The 23276-nt window shown below is 42.4% G+C and overlaps 1 protein-coding gene across 1 annotated transcript in view; it reads left to right on the forward strand.

The window, feature by feature from the left end:
• The window catches only part of LOC149473566 (bifunctional 3'-5' exonuclease/ATP-dependent helicase WRN-like), a 44644-nt gene extending 27936 nt beyond the window's left edge, over window positions 1–16708 (forward strand). Inside the window, exons 3-5 of the mRNA XM_089675073.1 lie at window positions 4430–4647; window positions 5059–5214; window positions 13567–16708. Of these exons, the coding sequence (XP_089531199.1) occupies window positions 4430–4647; window positions 5059–5214; window positions 13567–13674 (482 nt within the window). The 3' untranslated portion in view covers window positions 13675–16708. The remainder of the gene's footprint in view (window positions 1–4429; window positions 4648–5058; window positions 5215–13566) is intronic.
• Window positions 16709–23276: the final 6568 nt, after the last annotated feature.

The raw sequence follows: 23276 nt of genomic DNA on the forward strand, positions 1-23276 counted from the left end.
CTGATAAACTCACATTCAGGGACTTTTCTGCGTTTTTTTTTCAGCAGCCCCTGAACTCTCCCTAATGTTTTCCTATGTGTCCATGTACACTATGATGTTTACAGGCAGTTGAGTTTACAGTCGTTTTTTTGAATGCACCAAAGTTGCGTTCAGAAGTAGATTTTATCAGCGTTTCAAACGCAAAATGCGTGTAAACACGGCTAACCGCGTTTATAAGCATTTGCGTTTAGAAGCGTTTTTTAACTGTTCCGTATCCAAATGCTGTCCAGAGCCTTTTTTCAGCATCAGAAATACATGCAAAGCGTTTTCCATGTATTCAAATGGACCCAATACACCAGCGCAGTCAGTTCCAGGTTGTGCATAAAGGAAAAAATGGTAGAATGTGCTGTAATTATGCTCATGGTGGGATTCATAGTGAATACAACCAGAAAAGACAGGTAATCTCAACACATACTGCTCTCTCTGCTTCTGCTCTCTCTATTCCTCTCAAAATGTCTGAAATAGTTCATTTTTTACTGTTTTTCAGTGCATTTTGGGCATCTTGGAAGGTCTCCTGATGTTCTCTTTAAAAAACGCTTCTAAACGCCAATGCACATATGCAAACGTTCCTAAACGGATGTTTTTTAACCTACGTTTTCCAGCAGTCAGTTTCCATTGTTCAGAAGTGTTTTCCAAACATCCCGTGTACATGAAGCCTAAATGTGTGGATGGGGAAATGTGCTTTTTGTTTTTTTGTTTTTTTTTGTTGTTCAACCAGCAGCAGCAGAGTGAAAAAAATGACTAGTGTATTGGCTGCCTTAGGTAACAGTATGCTAAAAGGTTCTATAAAAATTATATATTACTGCAAACTGAATTTCCACATAAATAACATATTAAACATTGACAGGAAATAACATATATACAGTATAGCAGACCCAGTAACTGTATTGCACCTTTGTTACAGGAAACAGGGAAAAGTATAATTTGGAACCTGAAGCAGTATTAAACCCAAAAGCAAACATTAATTATATCACAGTTTACCAATTATTAGATGTGATGGCTGCCTTAGTTTTCTTTCTTTTATTTTAATCTGGTGATCCTACCAGTAAGCCTGTTTATCAAAAGAACAAGCTGACTTCCAGATGTATCATTTTACAGAGATGAGACAAACCATTTACTGCTGACATGGCTGATGTAAAACCTTTATCCTAAAATTAAAAAAATACTACTGTAACTGATTATAAAGTGTGAGCTAGAGCTCAACTTCAATATGTTAGTGTATCTAAATCTGCTAGTACATCTAACACTTCTCTCCCCCCAAACTGATAGTGCTGCTGTCTGCTGTGCCCCCTGTGCACATTCATCCAGAGTAGAGGCATTCTAAGAGAGAAGGTGTGTTACTGTTCAGATCACCAGGTGATCAGGCCACCACATCTAATATTTGTTAAATTCCAATATATTACATTTTTGGTTCTGGGGTTAATATCGCTTTGAAGCCCAACTGCAATAGTTGCCCTTCCCACTGTGCTGTGCCATTTAGAAAAGCACAGCCTGAACGTCATCACTGTGCTGTGCAATTTAGAAAAGCACAGCCTCAACGTCATCACTGTGCTGTGCCATTTAGAAAAGCACAGCCTCAACGTCATCACTGTGCTGTGCCATTTAGAAAAGCACAGCCTCAACGTCATCACTGTGCTGTGCCATTTAGAAAAGCACAGCCTCAACGTCATCACTGTGCTGTGCCATTTAGAAAAGCACAGCCTCAACGTCATCACTGTGCTGTGCCATTTAGAAAAGCACAGCCTCAACGTCATCACTGTGCTGTGCCATTTAGAAAAGCACAGCCTCAACGTCATCACTGTGCTGTGCCATTTAGAAAAGCACAGCCTCAACGTCATCACTGTGCTGTGCCATTTAGAAAAGCACAGCCTCAACGTCATCACTGTGCTGTGCCATTTAGAAAAGCACAGCCTCAACGTCATCACTGTGCTGTGCCATTTAGAAAAGCACAGCCTCAACGTCATCACTGTGCTGTGCCATTTAGAAAAGCACAGCCTCAACGTCATCACTGTGCTGTGCCATTTAGAAAAGCACAGCCTCAACGTCATCACTGTGCTGTGCCATTTAGAAAACCACAGCCTCAACGTCTTCACTGTGCTGTGCCATTTAGAAAACCACAGCCTCAGCGTTATCCCTGTGCTGTGCTTTGCAGAGGGAGGAAGCTCCAAACAATACTGGAATTGTTGTCTGCCAGACATTATCGTTGTTGCAATGCATCAGGGAGCCTGAAGTGTGGCTCCCACTGTACTTGGTAGCACCAGCTTACTGGGGCTTAATAACTATGTATGTAAAAAAAAAAAATATTTTATGAATGACAAATATTAAAAGATTTTTGAAAAAGTAAAAATGCTGCTTGGAGTTGGGTTTTAACAAGTGAAATTTTTACATGTAATCTATAAAGTGAGGCACGACATATGTATCAATGTATAAGCCACAAACATTGAGACACTTTTTTCTTATGTGATTTAGCTTAGGCCAGGCTTTTAGATACGTAATCTATAGACAGATGAGAGACAAAGAAACAACAGTTTTTGGTAATGATTATGGTTGCCATAGAGAATACTGTTCAAACTTTCATTCAGACATGCTAATGAATTTATTTATAGTTGATGAGAGAGAAATAGAGTTCTTGTAATATTGGAAGCTAGACAGAATTCCGTAGCAGCTAATATTCTTATTTTCCCATTGGATTAGAGCTCTAGGCTAGCAGCTAACACTTTAAATACATATCCGTTTACGGTTTACCAGCTAAAAGATTTTGTAATTCTGTACTGCTGGTCCAGGGCTTGACAAATTTCCTTTGAATCTAAGAGCCAGCTAAAAAAGTTAAGAGACATATTTTTCTTTGATTGGAAAGGATTTGTATTCGGCAACAGAGATGGCCAACCGTTGATCTCTAAACGGGGGCGCTGATAAAAGGGGAGTATGATATAATGAGGGGGGATCTCTAAGGGGGGTGCTAATATAAAGGGACTCTGATCTAATGGGGGGGTCTTTAAGGGGGTGCTAATAAAAAGGTCTCTGATCTAATGGGAGGTCTCTAAGGCAGTGATGATAATATATGGGGACTCTGATTAAATAGGGGAAGAGGTTCTGATCAGCAGCAGTCAGCACCCCCCCTTAGAGACCTCCATTAGATCAGAAAGCTCCCCCACCCCCCTTATATTAATGGCCCTACCCAAAGATTACCTGGTCGGTGGGATTCGGGAGCAGCTGCAAGCCAGTAAGTGTCTGAAGCTGGGAGCCGGAGTTGAGGGGTGGAGCTGGGAGGTGGAGCTTCTGTGGCTCTAGGCCTATTTTCCTCCCATCCAGTGTTTGCAGGGTGCAAAGGAGATCACTGAGGCGGGAAGGGGGGGGGGGGGCAGCAGGGGAGAAGGCAGAGACCACAGGAAGGCAGGCGCCTGGGGTGTCTCCTCTCACCTGGGGAGTAGAGTTCAGCCAGCAACCAGGCTCACTGTCAAGCTCCTCCATGTACCGTCCTCTCCATCTTTCCAGCCAACCAATCAGAGAAACTGCCATTCCCAGCTCCCCTCCCATTTGGGGGAGGGTCAAAAGGGGGTGGGAAGCTCCAGCCAATGGAGGGGGGGAGGCTGACAGGCTACCCAATCATCATTCCTGCACACAAGGTAAGCATGTGATATGTGGTCCATGGAGGAGAGAAGGTGAGGAGCTCAGTGGGTGGCTGCCCGAAGAGTTGAATAGAGTCAACGGTGGATGGGCTGGTAGGAGCCCGGGTACCAAGATGGGATTTCTGGTCGCTATGGTGACCTGGCATCCATGATTCATTGAGCTCTGTGCTAGTCTTGTTATATATACACCTCTTCTGCACATACTCCTGCTACCATGTTCAACTGTGTAGCATCCAACCTGCTTGATGGGCAGTGGATTGGCATCATCATCTCAGTGATCCAAGAAGACATAAAACTGAGCAAATACAATAATCTTCTTTACTGTGCAGTGTGGCAGAGTTGTGTAAATTGAAAGGACTGGCTGAACAGTCCATTGGCAGGTACAATATTAAAATATGTGTTTAGATTGTGAATGTAGAATTTTGACTTCCATTTTAGTGTGGCTACTGCAAAAGACAAACTGAGTGGGGTCGATTTACTAAAAATTGAGAGTGCAAAATCTGGTGGAGCTCTGCCTAGTCAGCTTTCAAGTTTTTTGTTTTGTTTTTTTCAAAGGTTGATAGAACAAACTGAAGTTAGAGGTTGATTGGTTACCATGCACAGCTGTACCAGGTTTTGCACTCTCCAGTTTTAGTAAATCAACCCCAGAGTGTTTCTGCATAATGGTTGAAATATGAGAAATGATGCCAGAAATGCCAAAAAATTGCTTTTCGGATTACATAAACTGTAATTATATTTATAAGCTGTATGTATATTTACAGATCTTTCAAGTTTTCAAGCTATTCGTTCTTTGGTGGCACCTGACATTGATATATACTTAATAAGAATGGTGATTACACTACTTGAAAAAGAGGGGAGTGGTGAAAGTGAAAAAAAGCCAGAGTCCTCAATCAACAAACCTTTACAAATTCTTGTTGTACAGCCTGGGAAGCCATCACCGCCAAAGACATTTTTGGGTAACAGCTCCTGGATTGAAAAGGTTAGTAAAATTCATTCCTAATCTTGGTTTTTACTTGCAGTGATTATTTACCCTTAAACTCAGATGCAATTTGTGATGTCTGTATTATAATACAAATTGGTAAAATTCAAGCACAATATGTATCTAAAGTCTTTATGATGTCTGTCATGCCATCCAAGAAAAAATATCCATAAAAGATCTTGTGTTCTACTCCATGTTTGGTACCTTATCTACTGTACCATAGTGGGATATTCTGGATAGATGCCTTCTTAATACTGGAAATCCACAAGAATTACATCATAAAGACAATTTGGGACACCCTGGCAGTTCTCATTTTGTCATGAGCTGCTGGTAATTAATAAAAAGATACGTGGCCCTTTGACAATTTTAGGTGATTTAGATGTTATAGTATTATCACTTTTACTGTTTCAGAAACCAGTGAAGGAAAGCACAACTGATGTCCAGAAACCTCCCACTAAACTGGAGCTGCCTAAAACTTCTTCAGTAGCCCCTATCAAGCTTGCATCATGGAATCAACCTGGGGAAGATGAAGAAACTGAAGAACTGTTTTCAGAATCACAGTTACAGGTAAAACTATTAACTTGTCATGCTAAAAAAATAACACATTGTTTTTCAACATCTTCACAGCATACTTTGAAAAGATAAACTGGTTAAACGCATCGGATAGCATGTCTTTGGTGAACAGTTTGTTGATGGATTTGCTTTAACTTCGTGCAATGAGAATCTTTGCAGCGCTGTAAGCCGGGTTCATGCTCTTTTCCATCTGGTTTCCTTTAGGCCCCCTATGGACATGATGTTGCAGGTTAACTTGCATTAAAGCGATATTAAAGCAAAAAACAAAAATGTAATATATTGCAGTTTACCAATCCTCAAATGTGGTGGCTACATTCATTTTTTTTTTCTAGGCTTTTTACTTTACCTGACGATGACATTTCCTGTTCCAGGGTGTCTACATTCTAGTTGAAGTATTAAAGAAGAAACCTTTTGGGCAGCAGCATTGTCAGTCTGGGTAGAGGGTAGTGTTAGACTAGCAGATTTAGAGCATTGTAAGCACCCTTGTCACTGTTTATTTTATTTCAAGTACTTATATGGCACTGTCAATTTACACAGTGCTTTACACATATATAGTTCATTCACATCAGTCCCTAACCCTCAAGGAGTTTACAACCTAAGGACCCTAACTCGCATTCTTACATACACATACTAGGGCCAATTTAGAAGCCAATTAACCTACCAGAATGTCTTTGGAGTGTGGGAGGAAACCAGAGTGCTTCGAAGAAATCCACGCAGACACAAGGAAAACATGCAGATTCCAGGCAGGTAGTGCTGTAGTTGTGATTCGAACCAACAACCCAAGAGCTGCCAGGCAGAAGTGAAAACCACTTAGCCACTGTGCTGATGGTTTGTCTCAACCCTGTAACTGCTACTTTGTGTAGACAGCTTTGGCAGACCTTTTGGTTGGATCGCCTTGTAAAAATAAAAGAAAAAGAAAACTAGTGAAGCCACAACATTTAAGAATTGGTGAGCTACACTTTAATACATTTTTGTTTTGTTTTATGCCCCTTTAATGAAGCCCATTCAAATGAACCACAGGATCAAAAATCAGACCACATGAACTTTAATGGCATCCCAGTCTTAGTCCATAGGGTTCAATATTGAGTTGGCCCACCCTTTACAGCTATAACAGCTTCAACTCTTCTGGGAAGGCTGCCCACAAGGTTTAGGAGTGTGTCTATGGGAATGTTTGACCATTCTTTCAGAAGCACATTTGTGAGGTCAGGCACTGATGTCAGACGAGAAGGACTGGCTTGCAGTCTCTGCTCTAATTCATCCCAAAGGTGTTCTATCAGGTTGAGGTCAGGACTCTGCAGGCCAGTCAAGTTCCTCCACCCGAAACTCGCTCATCCATGTCTTTATGGACCTTGCTTTGTGCAATGATGTGCAGTCATGTTGGAACAGGAAGGGGCCATCCCTAAACTGTTCCCACAAAGTTGGGAGCATGAAATTGTCCAAAATGTGCTGACATCCTAAGAGTTCCCTTCACTGGAACTAAGGGGCCAAGCCCAACCCCTAAAAAAAAAAACCCCACACCATAATCCCCCCTCCACCAAACTTTACACTTTGGCACAATACAGTCAGGCAAGTACCGTTCTCTTGGCAACTGCAAAACCAAGACGTGTCCATCGAATTGCGAGACAGAGAAGCTTGCTTTGCCACTCCAGAGAATACGTCTCCACTGCTCTAGAGTCCAGTGGTGGCATGCTTTACATCACTGCATCTGGTGCTTTGCATTGCACTTGGTGATGTAAGGCTTGGATGCAGCTGCTCGGTCATAGAAACCCATTCCATGAAACTCTTTGTGCACTGTTGTGCTAATCTGAAGGCCACATGAAGTTTGGAGGTCTTTAGCTATTGACTTTGCAGACAGTTGGCGACTTCTGCACACTGTGCGCTTCAGTGACCCCCACTCATTTTTATACCAGGTCATTTTACATGGTCTACCACTTCGACCATATTTAGTAGCAAGGAAATTGCATGGATGTACTTATTGCACAGGTGTTTACTTATTGTACCATGCTTGAATTCACTGAGCTCCTGAGAGCGACCCATGCTTTAACAAATGTTTGTAGAAACAGTCTGCATTCCTAGCTGCTTGATGTTATACATCTGTGGCCATGGAGGTGATTGGAACACCTGAATCCAATAATTTGCAAGGGCGTCACAATACTTATAGCAATATAGTGTGTGTGTGTGTGTATGTATATATATATACTGTGTGTGTGTTTATATGTATGTATATATATATATATATATATATAATTTTTTTATTCCAGTGGTTGCCACTGCACACAAATCGGAGATAAAAAAAAATGGGCCTGGGTGCACAGCAGTCTGTAGTACATGTAGTCCAAAAGAGAGAGCAGCAATAACGATTATTGAAAGGTGAACACACAGTGAAGATTTTATTTTGACGTTTCCTGCCTCGTCGAAATAAAATCTTCACTGTGTTTTCACCTCTCAAGACCTGAGTGGCGCTCTCTCTTTTGGATTTTATGCGTACATACAGTGCTCAGCATAAATGAGTAAAGCTCTTTTGAAAATTAAGACTTTTATCAATATCTCAATGAACACAAGAACAAAATGTTGACAAAACTGAGTTTTATAGAACATTTGTTTAGCTCATTACATCAAAGTAAGGTTAATAATAGTAAGGTTAATAATATAACTTAGATTACAAAATCTTCAGTTTTATTCAAATTAGTTGATGCAAAAATGAATACACCCCACAACAAAAACTACTCCATCTAGTATTTTGTATGACTTCCATGATTTGTAAGAACAGCATCAAGTCTAGGCATGGAATGAACAAGTTGGCGACATATTGCAACATCTATCTTTTTTCCATTCTTCAAGAATTTTAGAGCCTGGATGCTGGATGGAGATGCTGGATGAGTGATGCTCAACTTGTCTCTTCAGAACTCCCCATAGGTGTTCGATTGGGTTCAGATCAGGAGACATACATGGTCACTGAATTACTTTCATGTTGGGAAAGTGCACGACGACCAAGGGCACAGAGTGATGGTAGCATCTTCTCTTTCAATATAGAGCAGTACATCTGTGAATTCATGATACCATCAATGAAGTGCAGCTCCCTGACACCATCAGCAGTCATGCAGCAGGTGGATGTGAGCGCACAAAATAAATAAAAGCAGCTAAGCACAAGGTAACCAAATAAAACCTTAGAATAGACAGTATAAATAATGATGTGCGGCGCTAAAAAATCGAAAAGATATATACAAAGGACTAGCGTGTAAATAAAGTTCAAAATTCAAAAATAGTAATATATATTAGGACATATAAAAGTTCAGATCCGGCGGGGATGGCTGGTTGTCGCAAGTTATTAGGGAACCTAATCCCAGGACCCATCCACCCATAGAGAAATTGCATAGGATTCCTGTTTCACCCCATGATGACCGTTTGGTGACATCAGGATATATTACTAATACGCGCATTATCTTGCGCATTCTGGTGAGTGCGCATTGCTTATACACTTGTATGCACATCCACCGGTTCCAGGAAGTCACAAGATTAACGATCACCATAGTCACCTGATGAACGTTTATATGTCCTAATATATATAACTATTTTTGAATTTCGAACTTTATTTATACGCTAGTCCTTTGTATATACCCTTTCAATTTTTTTAGCGCTGCACATCATCATTTATTATATATATATATATATATATATATATATATATATATATATATGGGCAGCACAGTTGCTAAATGGTTAGCACTTCCGCCTGGCAGTACTAGGGTCACTGGTTCAAATCCCGACCACGGCACCACCTGCCTGGAGTTTGCATGTTCTCCCTGTGCCTGTGTGGGTTTCCTCCGTGTACTCCAGTTTCCTCCCACACTCCAAAGATATGCTGGTAGGTTAATAGGATCCTGTCTAAATTGTACGCCCCTTGAGGGTTAGGGACTGATGTGAATGCATAAAACATATGTAAAGCGTTGCGTAAATTGACGGTGCTATATAAGTACCTGAAATAAGTAAATAAATATATAATTTCTTTGGGTGGGGGCATAGTACACCTACTTAGGTGATTTTTTTAAAGTGGGAGAGGGCTAGAGGATTTTGGGCAGACCTTGCATTTTCCTGCAAGGCTTTTCATAAGGTTTTTTTTTTTTTTTTGTTTTTGTTTTTGTTTTTTTTTTTTTGTGATATTTAGTAGCACAAATATAATCCTGCAGCTCCCCAGCAGTTCTCCAACGCAGTGAATCTTTTGATTCACACTGAGGAATATAATTAGTTGTTGGCATGTTAATAGAATAAACCTGGTCATACACTGAACGTAATTTCAGTCCGTGTGTGGCAATCCCCATTCGACTTATGTCAAAGGGACATGTTGTAAAATCTCCCTTGACCAGTGGCTGCAGCCACTGATCAGTGTATCCTGACAGTAGTGGGTTCTGCTGCCTAAATGCAATATTCCATTGTGCGGGATTCCGTTGTGGTTTTTTTTTTTTCTCAAGCAGAGATCCAAATTGCATTTTTGTACGATAACACAGATCCTTCACATCACAGCCCTCTTCTCTCTCTAGGTTCACATCTGTGTGGCTGGGGAACATGTGCAAAATCACATGCGTTTCCGACCCTCAGTGAAAAGCACTGCACTTTAGCAGATGTGTTGGGGTGCTATTAATTCTTAATGGCATTACAGTCTCCTCATCACCACTGTTACAGTCAGTCCCCAATTACTGTCCCCAGCACCCCCTATTACTGTCCTCCGCCCCCCCCCCCCCCCCCACCCATTATAGTCATCAGCACCCTCCCCCTCCCATTACTTTCCCCAAAACCCCCTCCGTACACTCCTCAGATTCCCCCCCCCCCCCATTACAGTCCTCAGACCCCTCCCCCCCCCAATTACTGTCCTTTTAGACCTCCAATAATGTCCCCAGCAACCCATTTACAGTCCCCAGCACCGTTCCATTATTGTCCCCATCACCCCCCATTGCTGTCCCCATCACCCCCCATTACTGTCCTCAGTACCCCCATCCCAGTACTGTCCTCAGTACCCCCATCCCAGTACTGTCCTCGGGACCCCCCACACACACACACTACTGTTCTCAGCACTCCCCCATTATTGTCCTCGGCACCCCCCATTTACTTTACTCAGATCCCCCCTCCCAATTACTGTCCTTAGTTCCTCCCTTACTGTTCTCAGAACCCCATTACTGTCATCCTCAACACCCCACCTTACTTTCCTCAACCCCCCCCCCCCCATTACTGTTCTCGGCTCCCCCCCTCGCCAGTTAATGTCCTCCAGGAAGGCGGGAGGCACAGTTGCTCTAGACAGAGGGCAGAAGCTGCAAGCTGGTGATTGGTTGCTAGGACCACCCTGAATCCCACGGATAAACTGCTTAACTCTGGCAGCCCCTGCCCTCCATCCCACTGTCGACACTGTTTTCAGACCCCCCATTACTGTCCCCAGCATCCCCCCCCCCCCCCATTATTGTTTTTGACACTCTCCCCATTACTATCTTCACACCCACCCCCCCCTCCCCATTTCTGTTCTCAGCAACCCGCATTACTGTTTTCAGCACCCCCCATTACTGTCCTCAGATCCCCCCATACTGTTCTCACACCCCTTTTACTGTCCTCAGCACCCCCCCCCCCATTACTGTCCTCAGCACCCCCCCCCACACACACACACTACTGTCCTCGGCACTGCCCCCCATTACTGTCCTCGGCACACACCCCCCCCCCCCCCCTTACTGTCCTCAGTTACCTCCTTACTGTTCTCAGACCCCCATTACCATTACTGTCCTCAGCACCCCACATTACTTTCCTCCTCACAATCCCCCCCCCCAATTACTGTCCACCAGGAAGGCAGGAGACACAGCTGCTCTGGACAGAGGGCAGGTGATTGGTTGCTAGGACCACCCTGAGTCCTACCAATCACCTGCTTGTTAACTTTGGCAGCCGCTGCCCTCCATCCCACTGTCAACACTGTTCTCAGATCTCCCATTACTGTCGTCAGCACCCCCCATATTACTGTCCTCATATCCCCCCCTTACTGTTCTCACACCCCTATTACTGTCCTCGGCACACCCCCATTACTGTCCTCGGCACACCCACATTACTGTCCTCGGCATCCCCCTCCAATACTGTCCTCAGACCCCCCATTACTGTCCTCGGCACACCCCTATTACTGTCCTCAGCACACCCCCATTACTGTCCTCAGCACAACCCCCCCCCCCTTATTACTGTCCTCAGCAACCCCCATTACTGTCATCAGCACATACATCCCACTACTGTTCTCAGACCCCTGTTACTGTCAGCACCCCCCATTACTTTCCTCACCCCCCCCCCCAATTACTGTCCTCCAGGAAGGCGGGAGGACAGTTGCTCTGGACAGAGGGCAGATGATTGGTAGGATTCAGGGTGGTCCTAACAACCAATCGCCTGCTTGTTAACTTTCACAGCCCCTGCCCTCTATCCCGCTGTCTCAGACCCCCCATTACTGTCTTCAGCACCCCCCCATTATTGTCCTTGGCACCCCCATCACTATATTCAGACCCTCCCCCCCATTTCTGTCCTCAGATCCCCCCTTACTGTTCTCACAGTTCTCACACCCCTATTACTGTCCTCAGCACACCCCCATTACTGTCCTCAGGCTCCCCATTACTGTCCTCAGCACACGCCCCCCACTACTGTCCTCAGCAACCCCCATTACTGTCTTCAGCACACCCCACTGCTATCCTCAACACCCCCCCTTACTGTTCTTGGACCCCCCTTACTGTCAGCACCCCACATTACTTTCCTCATACCTTTCCCCATTACTGTCCTCGGCTCCCCCCATTACCATCGTCAACCCCCCCCCATTACCATCGTCAACCCCCCCCCATTACCATCGTCAGCCCCCCCCCCCCAATACCATCGTCAGACCCCCATTACAGTCCTCAGATCCCACCCCCTTTACACTCCTGAGACCTCCCCCTTTACACTCCTGAGACCTCCCCCTTCATTTCAGCCCTCAGACCCCCCATTATAGTCCTTGGAAGAGACCACACACAGGAAGGCGGGGGAGGCACAGCTGCTCTGGACAGAGGGCAGGAGCTGCAAGCTGGTGATTGGTCGCTTGGACCACCCTGGATTCTACCAATCAACTGCTTGTTAACTCTGGCAGCCCCCTCCATCCCGCTGTCGACACCGAGAGAATAACAGCGGCGGCAGCGATAGCTCCTAAATGGCGTGACCATGGTGATCCGGATGGGACATTGATTCGGTCTAGATTCGGACCACGGTCCACCATTTAGTAATGCCTGCTGTACAGTTTATGGCCAGCTATAGAGGTGAGACTACTAAAAACAAAAGACCACATAATGATGCTGGACTAGCGAAATGTCATTCCTCTGTTTATTTTTTTTTATCTTTTCCTGGTTGTAAAATCTGTTGGGAACCTAGGGACAGTGGCCTAGGGGAGGGATCAGGAAAGCATGATGTTCCCAATCAGCAATACTACATGGTCTGTAAAAGTAATGAGATATGAGGGTGCATCAGTAGTTGCATTGATGAAATACACAGTTTCTTTTGTTCACAGTGGACTTTCTCTGCTGTCCTGCAGGTCTGTTGGTAGATGAAGATGTGAGTAACTTCCCAAACAAAGCTTTGGATTTCACAGCTGATAAATACATTTCATATTATAACTGGGCATCATAAATTTGACTTTATCGGGATGGGTACAGTTTTTTGTTTTAACATATAGTCAGAGCTGCCTCCACTAATAGTCATTTGCATTAAAGAATGATTTCAGGCATTGGTGTGTTATATATGGTTACGTTTGTCCAGCTTGGATCAATGTAACTAACTATAGGAGTTGGCTGATGCCACTGAAAGCTGGAAATCACTGAATTAGGCAAGTGATTTTCACTTGCTTCCAGGTCCCATGCTAAACTGTTTTTATCTTGCGTTGTGAATACAGGAGGTCAGCCATGTGGCACAAGTACCATTCAGAGAATGCTTTGCATCTTTTAAATGAATGCAAAGCATTCTCTGATTGGATGAGGTGGAGTGCCAGGTGGTCACGTCTGTAAAAGATTTCCAGCTACCAGAGTGATCGGCCAGGTATGGTATCTACAGTACATAGTTACATTGGTCCAAGCTGGAATTGTTTGTTAAACTGAACACTACACGCAATCTAGAATTTGAAAAACAATCGCTATTTTCTTTAATATTGCCTTATAACAGTACAATTCTTTTTTGTAGCAAGAGCAAAAGTATAAATAGTTACAAAATATTGTATGTGTAATTTGCTGCTCTTTACCAGTCAGACTGTTTTTGTAGTTGTTTCTGATAACAAATAATATAATATTGTGCTTCATAATTCTTGTTCTTTTTATATTTCAGACTTCAAAAAGAAAACTGCCTGAATGGTTTAGTGCTCCCAAACAACTTGCCACACCATCTAATGTCAAAAAAGCCAAAACTGGAACAAAGAAAGGCCTTTTTGGTTGAAATAGTTATATAAAAGCTGTCCGCATTTTTAGCAGGTGTACAGTATAAACATGCTACAAAGAAGTAACATTACACCACAAATATAAACTACGAAATATTTTCACTTGGTTCCATGTATATAATTAAAGTTCTGATATTTAATGTTACAGCGTGGCTCTCTAATCGTATACTTAACAGAGACTGTTACCCTTTGGGCTCAAATGAAAAAATGTGACCAAATATCTTTGGGCTGCCTAGAGAAGAGACATAAATAAACACATGATCTGTTCAGATTCTGTTAGCACGGAGGACTACATTTCATTGAGACTTTCCCAGGGCTTCTTATATGGTTAGGCTGTGAACATGCTACAGACAATTTTATATTCTACATTTGGAAAATTGTTATATTTAGTTTTTGTTTACATTTTTGTGAATTAATGGTATCCTGGGTTGATAAATACCCTCTGATTTACAATTACAATTTGACATAACCCTGAATTACACTACCGGTATTAGCGCTTTTCCATTATAGTATAGCTATATTGCTCTCTACTGGTTCTCTGAGCTACTGCACTTTTCACATCATCATTGCACTTTCAACTGTCTGATTAATTGTCACCATAAGCATCACCTAGCTAAGGACCTAATGCTTAAAATTACCAAAATTTGTCTTTTTTGTTGTTTCAGCATGGATGAAGCTGCCGCTTTATTGATGTTTACTTGCAAATTAAACATGCTTCTTCCTTTCCTACTGATGGTTAATAATAAATATTGTGCCTTTTACCATGTGTGATCCATTTCAACCCAACTACCCTGAGCAAACCTTTTTAAATCCTGTTAAATACCTGAATGAAACCAATGTAGCAATAGTGGGGGAGATTTATTAAAACTGGTGCATTCAAAATCTGGTGCAGCAGTACATAGTAGCCAATCTGCTTTCTACGCAGAGTTGCAGCAAATTTTTAAATCTTCAGTTTTAGTAAGTAACCCCCAGTGTGCCTGAATGACTTCTGTAATTACTTAGCCAGACTAACCTGTTTGTTTCTCCTCCATGTTTAAAAAGAAGATATATGTTTTAGTATATTGTATGTCATGGTGGAAAAACTCAAAACTGATGGCAGTAACACCAAACCCAAGCAGAGATATCATAAACTATAAACAGAGAAGAGCAACTTGCTCTGAAAAATGCAAATGTACCTGCCAGACATGTTTAAGAAAGCCTCATTTTGTTGACACTTTTACCTTATGCCATAAGGTGCTATTTCTAGCAAAATCTGTTGTATACTGTTAACTAGTGTATACAGTAATAAAATCAGACTTTTTTTTCCTGTTGTTCATATTAAAGGTATCATATGGTCATTTTATAAGTGCAGTCACTGAGATGTTCATTTATGTGTACTTGCACACCTTCTACATGTCTTGGAATCCCAGACTCATGTAGGAATCTTGTTACACAAATCTTAGCTAACTGCTGTGGTCATGTGGTTTAGCCCAGTCCCCTCTCATTTTCCATGTCTTCCTACTGCCCTTTGTACTTATTGACTAATAGGTGTGCTGGAGGTGGACTATAGGAGCGTAGGATAAAAAGTCTTGGTTTTGAGGCTTCTATGATTATGTGCAAGGTATGTAAGCAACCATCTAGGCACCTCTACCTGCTTTTCTTCACTACTATCCATACAGCAATTTTGTAACCGGGTCACTTTATTGTGTGTGTGTGTGTATATATTTATAGTTTATGGTTTTATATGGATATGTACTACTTCCTGCTGAAAACTGTTTTAAAGGAAAGTAAGTATAGGAATTAATGATAAATATGTTAGCAGTCGTAGTAGAATAGTTTTGTGTTAGCCATTGATTACTTCAGAAAGTTTGACGTTTAAAGGATACCCTTTATTGGCTAACTTAAGCTGTTAAAGATGCAAGAATTCAGGGTGCCATCTTCAGACTTTATACTGCAAATGGTAGTGACACCCACATATTTATACACAGGGCTACAAGTAGGAGCAACGAAAATATTTTTTTATTTATTGCTCCTCTTAGTAACTCTGCATTATCCCAAAAGTTTGCATCTTTAATAACTTAAAGCAGAACTATAGACAGAACTTTTTTTCACTTTGGAGGAGTTATAACCCCTGTTAGATTTTTTTTTTTTGCCATCTGTGTCCATTTAGGGAGATTACCTTAACTTCCTGTCCCACAACCAAAACAGAAAGCAAGAGGAAATCCCTGCAAATTAAGGGAATTCCTTGGGGTTCCCCAGGTAACTATAACTAGTGTCCCCATTGGAAGATTCCCCCTCTATTACTTTTCTAGGGACAACCCAAAATTTGGGATTTTCTTTCAATTTCAACGATAATGGTAAACAGGACAAATAGAAAGCGTGAATTACCCTAACGGGGGACATAGACCGCAATATAAGCCTAACGGGTTCTAATTCCTATCCACTCTATCCAAAACTAAAAACAGGTTTGCCTTTAGTTCTACTTTGTTAGTCTATAATAAAGAGTATCACTTAATCGCCAAACTTTCTGATAATCATGTTTATGCCATTGTTTTCACTGGGTTTGTATGTTCTTTCCAATACTCATTTGCACGTTGCTGACCACTAGATAAACCTACAGTAGCACAGAGTGTATTCAGGACTTCCAGCAGAGACCTAAAAGTCATGTTTGCTTAAAAAAATTTAGACAAGAAATTTAACTGCAGCCACCCAAGTTTCAGTTCTTGTTTTATGACCAGTAATGGAAAAATAACAGCATAAATATAATTGCTATGAGCAACCACGTGGATTTTCTCAATTTTGTTATGCATTGGCTCCAGTGATTTTTATGGAGAAATATTTACAAACAACCATTACCTAAAACGATATAAAAAAGAATGGACTTCATTTTGTAATGTGGAGTGAGAGGATGTGAACAGAGCCTCACACTCTAGTGTATATTTTTGTATTGTATTCTGGAAAAATCTATAAATACTATTTGTTGAACAATTAAACACTTTTTTCAATGTGTAAATAGATTATGTTCTTTATTTATAATAAAATTTAATTCCTAAATGCTATTGCTCATTTCTTTACAAGCAACAGGATAATTAGAGTTGGGAAGATAAGGTGTATGTATGTGTTTGTGTATATATTATTATTATTATACAGGATTTATATAGCGCCAATGGTTTGCTCAGCGCTTTACATTATAGTGGGAGACAATACAGTAACAATACAGTTTGACACGAGGGATTTGAGGGCCCTGCTCCTTGGAGCTTACAATCTAGGAGGGCGGGGTGAATGGTACAGTAGGTAGTCACTGTGGGGGATCGAGTGGTTGGAAGAGTAGGGGATTCCAGAATTAGCAGAGGGCAGGATAGGCTTCCCTGAAGAGAAAGGTTTTCAGTGATCGCCAAAAGGCAAGTAGAGTAGGCGATAATCTGATAGATTGGGGTAGGGAGTTCCAGAGGATGGGTGACGCCCTGGAGAAGTCTTGGAGACGAGCATGGGAGGAGGAGATGAGGGAGCTAGAGAGTAAGAGGTCTTGTGAAGAGCGGAGTGTACGGTTTGGGTGATATTTAGAGATAAGATCGGTTATGTAAGTTGGGGCAGTGTTGTGGATGGCTTTATATGTCATTGTCAGAGTTTTGAATTTTATCCGTTAAGTGACTGGGAGCCAATGGAGGGATTGGCAGAGAGGGGAGGCGGATATGGAACAGTTAGTGAGGTGGATGAGTCTGGCAGCAACGTTCATGATAGACTGGAGGGGGGATAGTCTACGATGAGGTAGGCCAATGAGGAGGGAGTTACAATAGTCGAGGCGTGATATGATAAGGGAGTGAATAAGTTGCTTAGTGGTTTCCGGGGTTAGGCACGGTTGTATCTTGGAGATGTTGCGGAGGTGAAGTCTACATGATTTTGTCAGCGATTGGATCTGGGGCTGGAAGGACAGATGGGAGTGTAGGATTACACCTAGTACCCAGGCGTGAGGGGATGGACTGAGGATGGTGTTAGCGATATTTATGGTGAAGTCAGTGGGGGTGGCGCGGGCAGGGGGTAATACTAGGAGCTCAGTTTTGGAGAGGTTGAGTTTGAGGAAGTGGAGTGACATCCAAGCCGATATGTCGCTTAGTAGGCTAGCGATGCGGGTGGAAACTGAAGGGGTGAGGTGAGGGGTAGACACATAGATATGCGTGTCATCAGCATAGAGATGGTAGTTGAAGCCGTGGGAGTTTATCAAGTGACCAAGGGAGGAGGTGTAGATGGAGAAGAGAAGGGGTCCAAGGACAGAACCTTGGGGGACCCCTACAGAGAGAGGGAGGGAGTGAGGAGGAGGTGGCAGCGTTATAGGTAACACTGAAGGAGCGCTGCGACAGGAGAACCAGGAGAGAGCGGAGTCGCTGAGGCCGAAAGAGCGTAGTTTTTTGATGAGGAAGGGATGGTGAACCGTGTCAAAAGCCGCGGAGAGGTTGAGTAGTAGGAGTATTGAATAGTGGCCGTTGGATTTTGCAGTTAGTAGGTCATTAGAGCGCTTTAGTAGGGAAGTTTCGGTGGAGTGTAGGGGGTCGAGAAGGTTGTTGTCGGTGAGGTGGGAACTCAGACAATTGTAGACTAAGCGTTCTATGAGTTTAGAGGTAAATGGCAGCAGGGAGATGGGTCTAAGGTTGTTCAGGTTGGTGGGGTTTAGGGAGGGTTTCTTAAGTATGGGAGTGATGTGCGTGTGGTTTAGAGGGGAGGGGAATGCACCTGTAGAGAGGGAGAGATTGAAGATGTGAGTGAGGGAGCATAGGATGAAAGAGGAGGGTGACCGAAGGAGTTGAGGGGACAGGATCCAGGGGGCAGGTGGTGAGGCGGGCTTCTGAAGACCTTAAGGACCTCTTCGGTGGTAGCGAGGCCAAAGGAGGACAGTGTTGAGGGAGGTATGGTGTGAGGGATGCTAGGTGGGGGTGGGTGTCTGTGTGGTGGCGATGTCCCTACGAATTGCGTCCATCTTGTTTTGGAAGTGGTGTTCAATTACATGGGCAGTGATTGAGGAGCTGGGTGTCTTTGGGGGTGGAGAAAGTAGAGAGTTAAAGGTAGAGAAGAGCCGACGAGGACTCAAAGAGAAGGTATTAATGAAGGTGACAAAGTAAGCTTGTTTGGCAGCGTGAAGGGAGGAAGTGTATGTTAGGAAGGCGGATTTATAATGGGTGAAGGCTTGGTGGGATTTGGTGTTGCGCCATAATCGCTCCAGCGCGCGACTGTGTCGTTTGAGATTTCGGGTGTGGTCAGACTGCCAAGGTTGTAGGGGTCGGGGCCTGATGCTTCGTGTTGTTAGGGGAGCAAGCGAGCCAAGAGCGGATGAGAGAGAGTTGTTATAGACAGTGGTGGCCAGGTTGGGGCAAGATGGGGTTGATGCTGTCGTAGAGCTGGTCAGCTGCGGAGTGGAAGGGAACCGGGTTTAGGTTTCGGAGATTTATGTATGTGTGTGTATATATATATATATATGTATGTGTGTGTGTGTGTGTATATATATATATATATATACACACACACACGCACAGTGCTCAGCATAAATGAGTACACCCCCAACAGATTTCTCAGGAAACCTTTACTTTCCTTTCAAAATTACCATTTGCTATTTGACACTATACTACAAAATACTCCCACAAATGCGGCCCAATGATTGCACACTAGATTTGTTCATTTGCACACACAAAAAAGTATTTTTCCTAACAAATTCATTCAAGACCATGTTGCAAAAATGAATACACCTCAATGAAAGTCTTAGGAGCCAAGCTAAATTTTAGACAAAATCCTAATTAGCAAAAATTCAACTACAGATGAGTCTAATTAAACAGGTGTCCAGCAGAAAGCTGATTATAAAAGGGCATTACTTAAAGAAAACCCCTTCCCATTTCATGCCGTCAACAATGGCACCACATGGAAGAGAAATGTCACAAGGCCTGAGAAAGAAAATGATTTCTTTACGCAAGAAAGGTGAAGACTACAAGAAGATCAGCAAAGCTTTACTTAGAATACTGTAGTAAAATTGATGCAAAAATTTTACAAAGATGGAACTGCAATCATAGTACAGAGACGTCCAGGCTGTCCACAGGAGTTAACATCTCAACTGCAGCATCTTCTAATGAGAAGGGTTAAAGAAAATCACCATCAAGTTCACTGTAGTTAGCTAAAGAAGTAGAAAGCCAAACTGGGGTGATTGTTTCCCGTGGCGGTGTACACTGAAGAGGAGTGGCATGCATGGGTGTCATCCACGTAGGAAGCCTCTCTCTAAAGCCCATGCACAAAAAAGCCCACCTAGAATTTGCCAGGGCCCATGCTGAAAAATGCGTTGCAAAAGTGAGGAGTACAAAGAAAATGCATGGTGCCTACAGTCAAACATAGTTGTGGCAGTGTCCTTCTGTGGGGCTGCATGAGTTTTGCTGGTGTCGGGGAGCTGCATTTCATTGATGGTATCATGAATTCACAGATGTACTGCTATATAATGAAAAAGAAGATGCTACCATCACTCCATGCCCTTGGTTGTCGTGCACTTTTCCAACATGACCATGATCCAAAACACACATCTAAGGCCACTGTTGCATTTCTGAATAAGAACAGGGTGAAAGTAATTCAGTGGCCAAGTATGTCTCCTGATCTGAACCCAATCGAACACCTATGGGGAATTCTGAAGAGACAAGTTGAGCATCACTCTCCATCCAGCATCCAGGCTCTAAAAGAGGTCGATCTTGAAAAATGGAAAAAGATAGATGTTGCAAAATGTCGCCAACTTGTTCATTCCATGCCTAGAAGACTTGGTGCTGTCCTTACAAATCATGGAGGTCATACAAAATACTAGATGGAGTAGTTAAAACTCAGTTTTGTCAACAATGTAGATATTGTTCTTGTGTTCGTTGAGATATTGATTGGAATCTTACTTTTCAAAAGGGGTGTACTCATTTATGCTGAGCACTGTGTGTGTGTATGTATGTGTGTGTGTGTATATATATATATATACACACAAACACCCAGATATGTGCATAATTGGCAAAAAAGCTTCTGCTCAACCGAACCTTTTAAGTCCATGTCCTAAACAAGTCTCTTTTTACAGGTAATGTTTCTCTTTGGAAAGGCAGTGTTTTGTACATAACTGGTAAAGAAATAGATTTATTTGATACAAGGACGTTAAAGTTAATTTTTAATAAACAGTAGAGTTACATACCATCATATGCTTTTAAGGACAATATAACAGTCATCACATTACATCTTCCCTTTCCACTCTGTTCAAGCTTGTGGGGCTCAGCACTTTTGGGAAACAGTCTTTGAAGTCTAGACAAAGCAACAGTGTTACCTCTCTGCGTTTCTAGTCTTTTTTTGCACCATAAACTTGAAATTCTGTAAAGCCAGGGACCACTGCAAGATTCTTGCAGTTTTCTCTTTATTGTTGGCCATCCACTTGAGAAGGGCGTGGTCTGTTGTGAACCTGAACTGCAGCCCAAACAAATAGTATTTTAGGCTCTCATGTACCCACTTAAAGCGCAAACACTGTCTCTTCACATTCATATATTTACATTCTCTGGCGATCAGGTTTCTGCTAAGTAAGGCTATAAGGGTGTTTCTTCAAGTTTACCACCTGCTACAAAACTGCTGCTAAGCCCTTTTCTAATGCCTCAGTTTGTGCCACACATTCCTGACTAAAGTAGGTAACCAGTACTGGACATGTACCTAGGACAGTATTTTGGCCCTTAGAATCTCTCTGCCTCTTGGTTCCAGGTGATTATTGTGGACTTGCTTCTTTTGCCACTTTGGCAGTATTGGGTACACACCTCCTGTAGTAACCAATTTCACAATTTTTTGAAAGGGATAAAAAAAGGGACAATGTCTATTTTCTAGTTTAGCCAACAAAGATATCAATAGCTGTAATAGTGTACTGTGGAAGAAATAGTATACCCTTAGCCTCAGAAGCTAGCATTGCCCCTTTAGCAGAAATTACTTTTTAATGGCATTTTGCATAACTGTCCACCAGTGTCTGGTGGGCAGTCTAAAATGTTTGAGAAATCATCAATCCAGTCCAATCAATCCAAAATTCCTTCAGTTGATGTTTGTGCGTTTCCTTTCATGAACTGCCTATTTCAAATCCCCCATAACCCTTCAATGTGATTCCTATCAAGGCTGTGCCTGGGCTAGGTCATATCCCCTCGTCTCTTCTTTTTCAGCAATTCCTTTGTGGATTTGCTAGTGTGCATCAGATCATTTTGTGTTGAAAGAATTATTTCCAGTTCAGCTTCATCTTTCGAGCAGATGGCCTCACATTCTCATCAAGCATATTTTGTTATGCAGAATTCATAGCAGACTCAGTGGCTGCAACCTGCAGCAAAAATGTTCTTCTCATGAACCCTGTATTCAGTTTGCGTCAAACATGTCTATTGTTACTATGGCTAAACAGCTCCATATTTAATTCATCAGTCCACAACACGTTGTTCAAGAAGGCCTAATTTTTCCCTATGTACAGTGACAATCTTTAGTCTTTTTTTTTGAGACAGCAAAATCTTTTTCCTAGCCTTTTCTAATTGTAGATACAGATACATGCTTATTGATACAAACCTGCAGATTCCACAATGACATTTTGGTTTCTTGGAGACTTCTTTTACCATCAAACCAGCCAATCCTGGACAATGTACAGTAGCAACCCTTTCAAATCTATGCAACTTATAGATCAAAAAGCAGGAAGGGCCAGCAACTCCAAAATCCTCATGAAAGCTTTATTAGTGATATAGGAGTAACATAAAAGCATGCTGAAGCGTTTCGGCAAGCACCCTTGATCACAACATAGTGCTTAATCAAGGCTACTTGCTGAAATGCATCAGCGTGCTTTTATGTAACTCCTGTATCACTAATACAGCTTTCATGAGGATTTTGGAGTTGCCAGCTCTTCCTGCTTTTTGTATCCTGTATCCAGTGTTTGGAGGACACTTTGGAACCTGAGCACCTGCCTTAGATCCCACTGCTGAATCAGGTGGTTTTCCTGTGTGTTGCGCTGCTTCTCTGCTATCACATCCACTTATAGATTGTTTTCCTTACAATGGAATGATTGATTTCAAATATATTGACAATTACCAGAGTCAAAGACATCCACTATCTCTTTTTCTTAGAGCCTTAGGCTGTTTTCACACTGATGCGTTTTTTGCTGCATTTTTACTGGTCTAAAAATGCAATCTCTTTAAATCCCATTGGACTCTACATTTCCATTAATTTAGATCAGGGGTCGCCACACAAAAACAGAAGGGACAGTTTGCTGCCCTTCAAACTTTAGGAGGGCTGGACTGTGTAAACAATACCATAAGCTTAGGGGTCAGTGGTTTTAAAAAAAATTACATCATTGGTATCCGTGGGAGGAATAGTCTCCCATCGTTGGTATTAGTAAAAGGAATAGTGCCCCGAGGGCCTTATAAAGGCAAGCAAAGGGCCACATCCAGCCCTTGGGCCACAGTTTGGAAACCCCTGATTTAGATTAAGAGAATGGACACACCAGTTTCATTTGGTCAAATATATTCCCTTTATCTGTAGGCAGTGTTTGAATGAAGAGCTAATGCTTGGCTGTTACAAAAAAATAAAAAAACAACAATTTCCATGGTTATACTTACTCTTTCACATAGCT

The sequence above is a fragment of the Staurois parvus genome, unplaced genomic scaffold (genome assembly GCF_062004578.1).
Source record: "Staurois parvus isolate SC_StPar_1 unplaced genomic scaffold, SC_StPar_1.0 ptg000013l, whole genome shotgun sequence".
In the NCBI taxonomy this organism is placed as follows: domain Eukaryota; kingdom Metazoa; phylum Chordata; class Amphibia; order Anura; family Ranidae; genus Staurois; species Staurois parvus.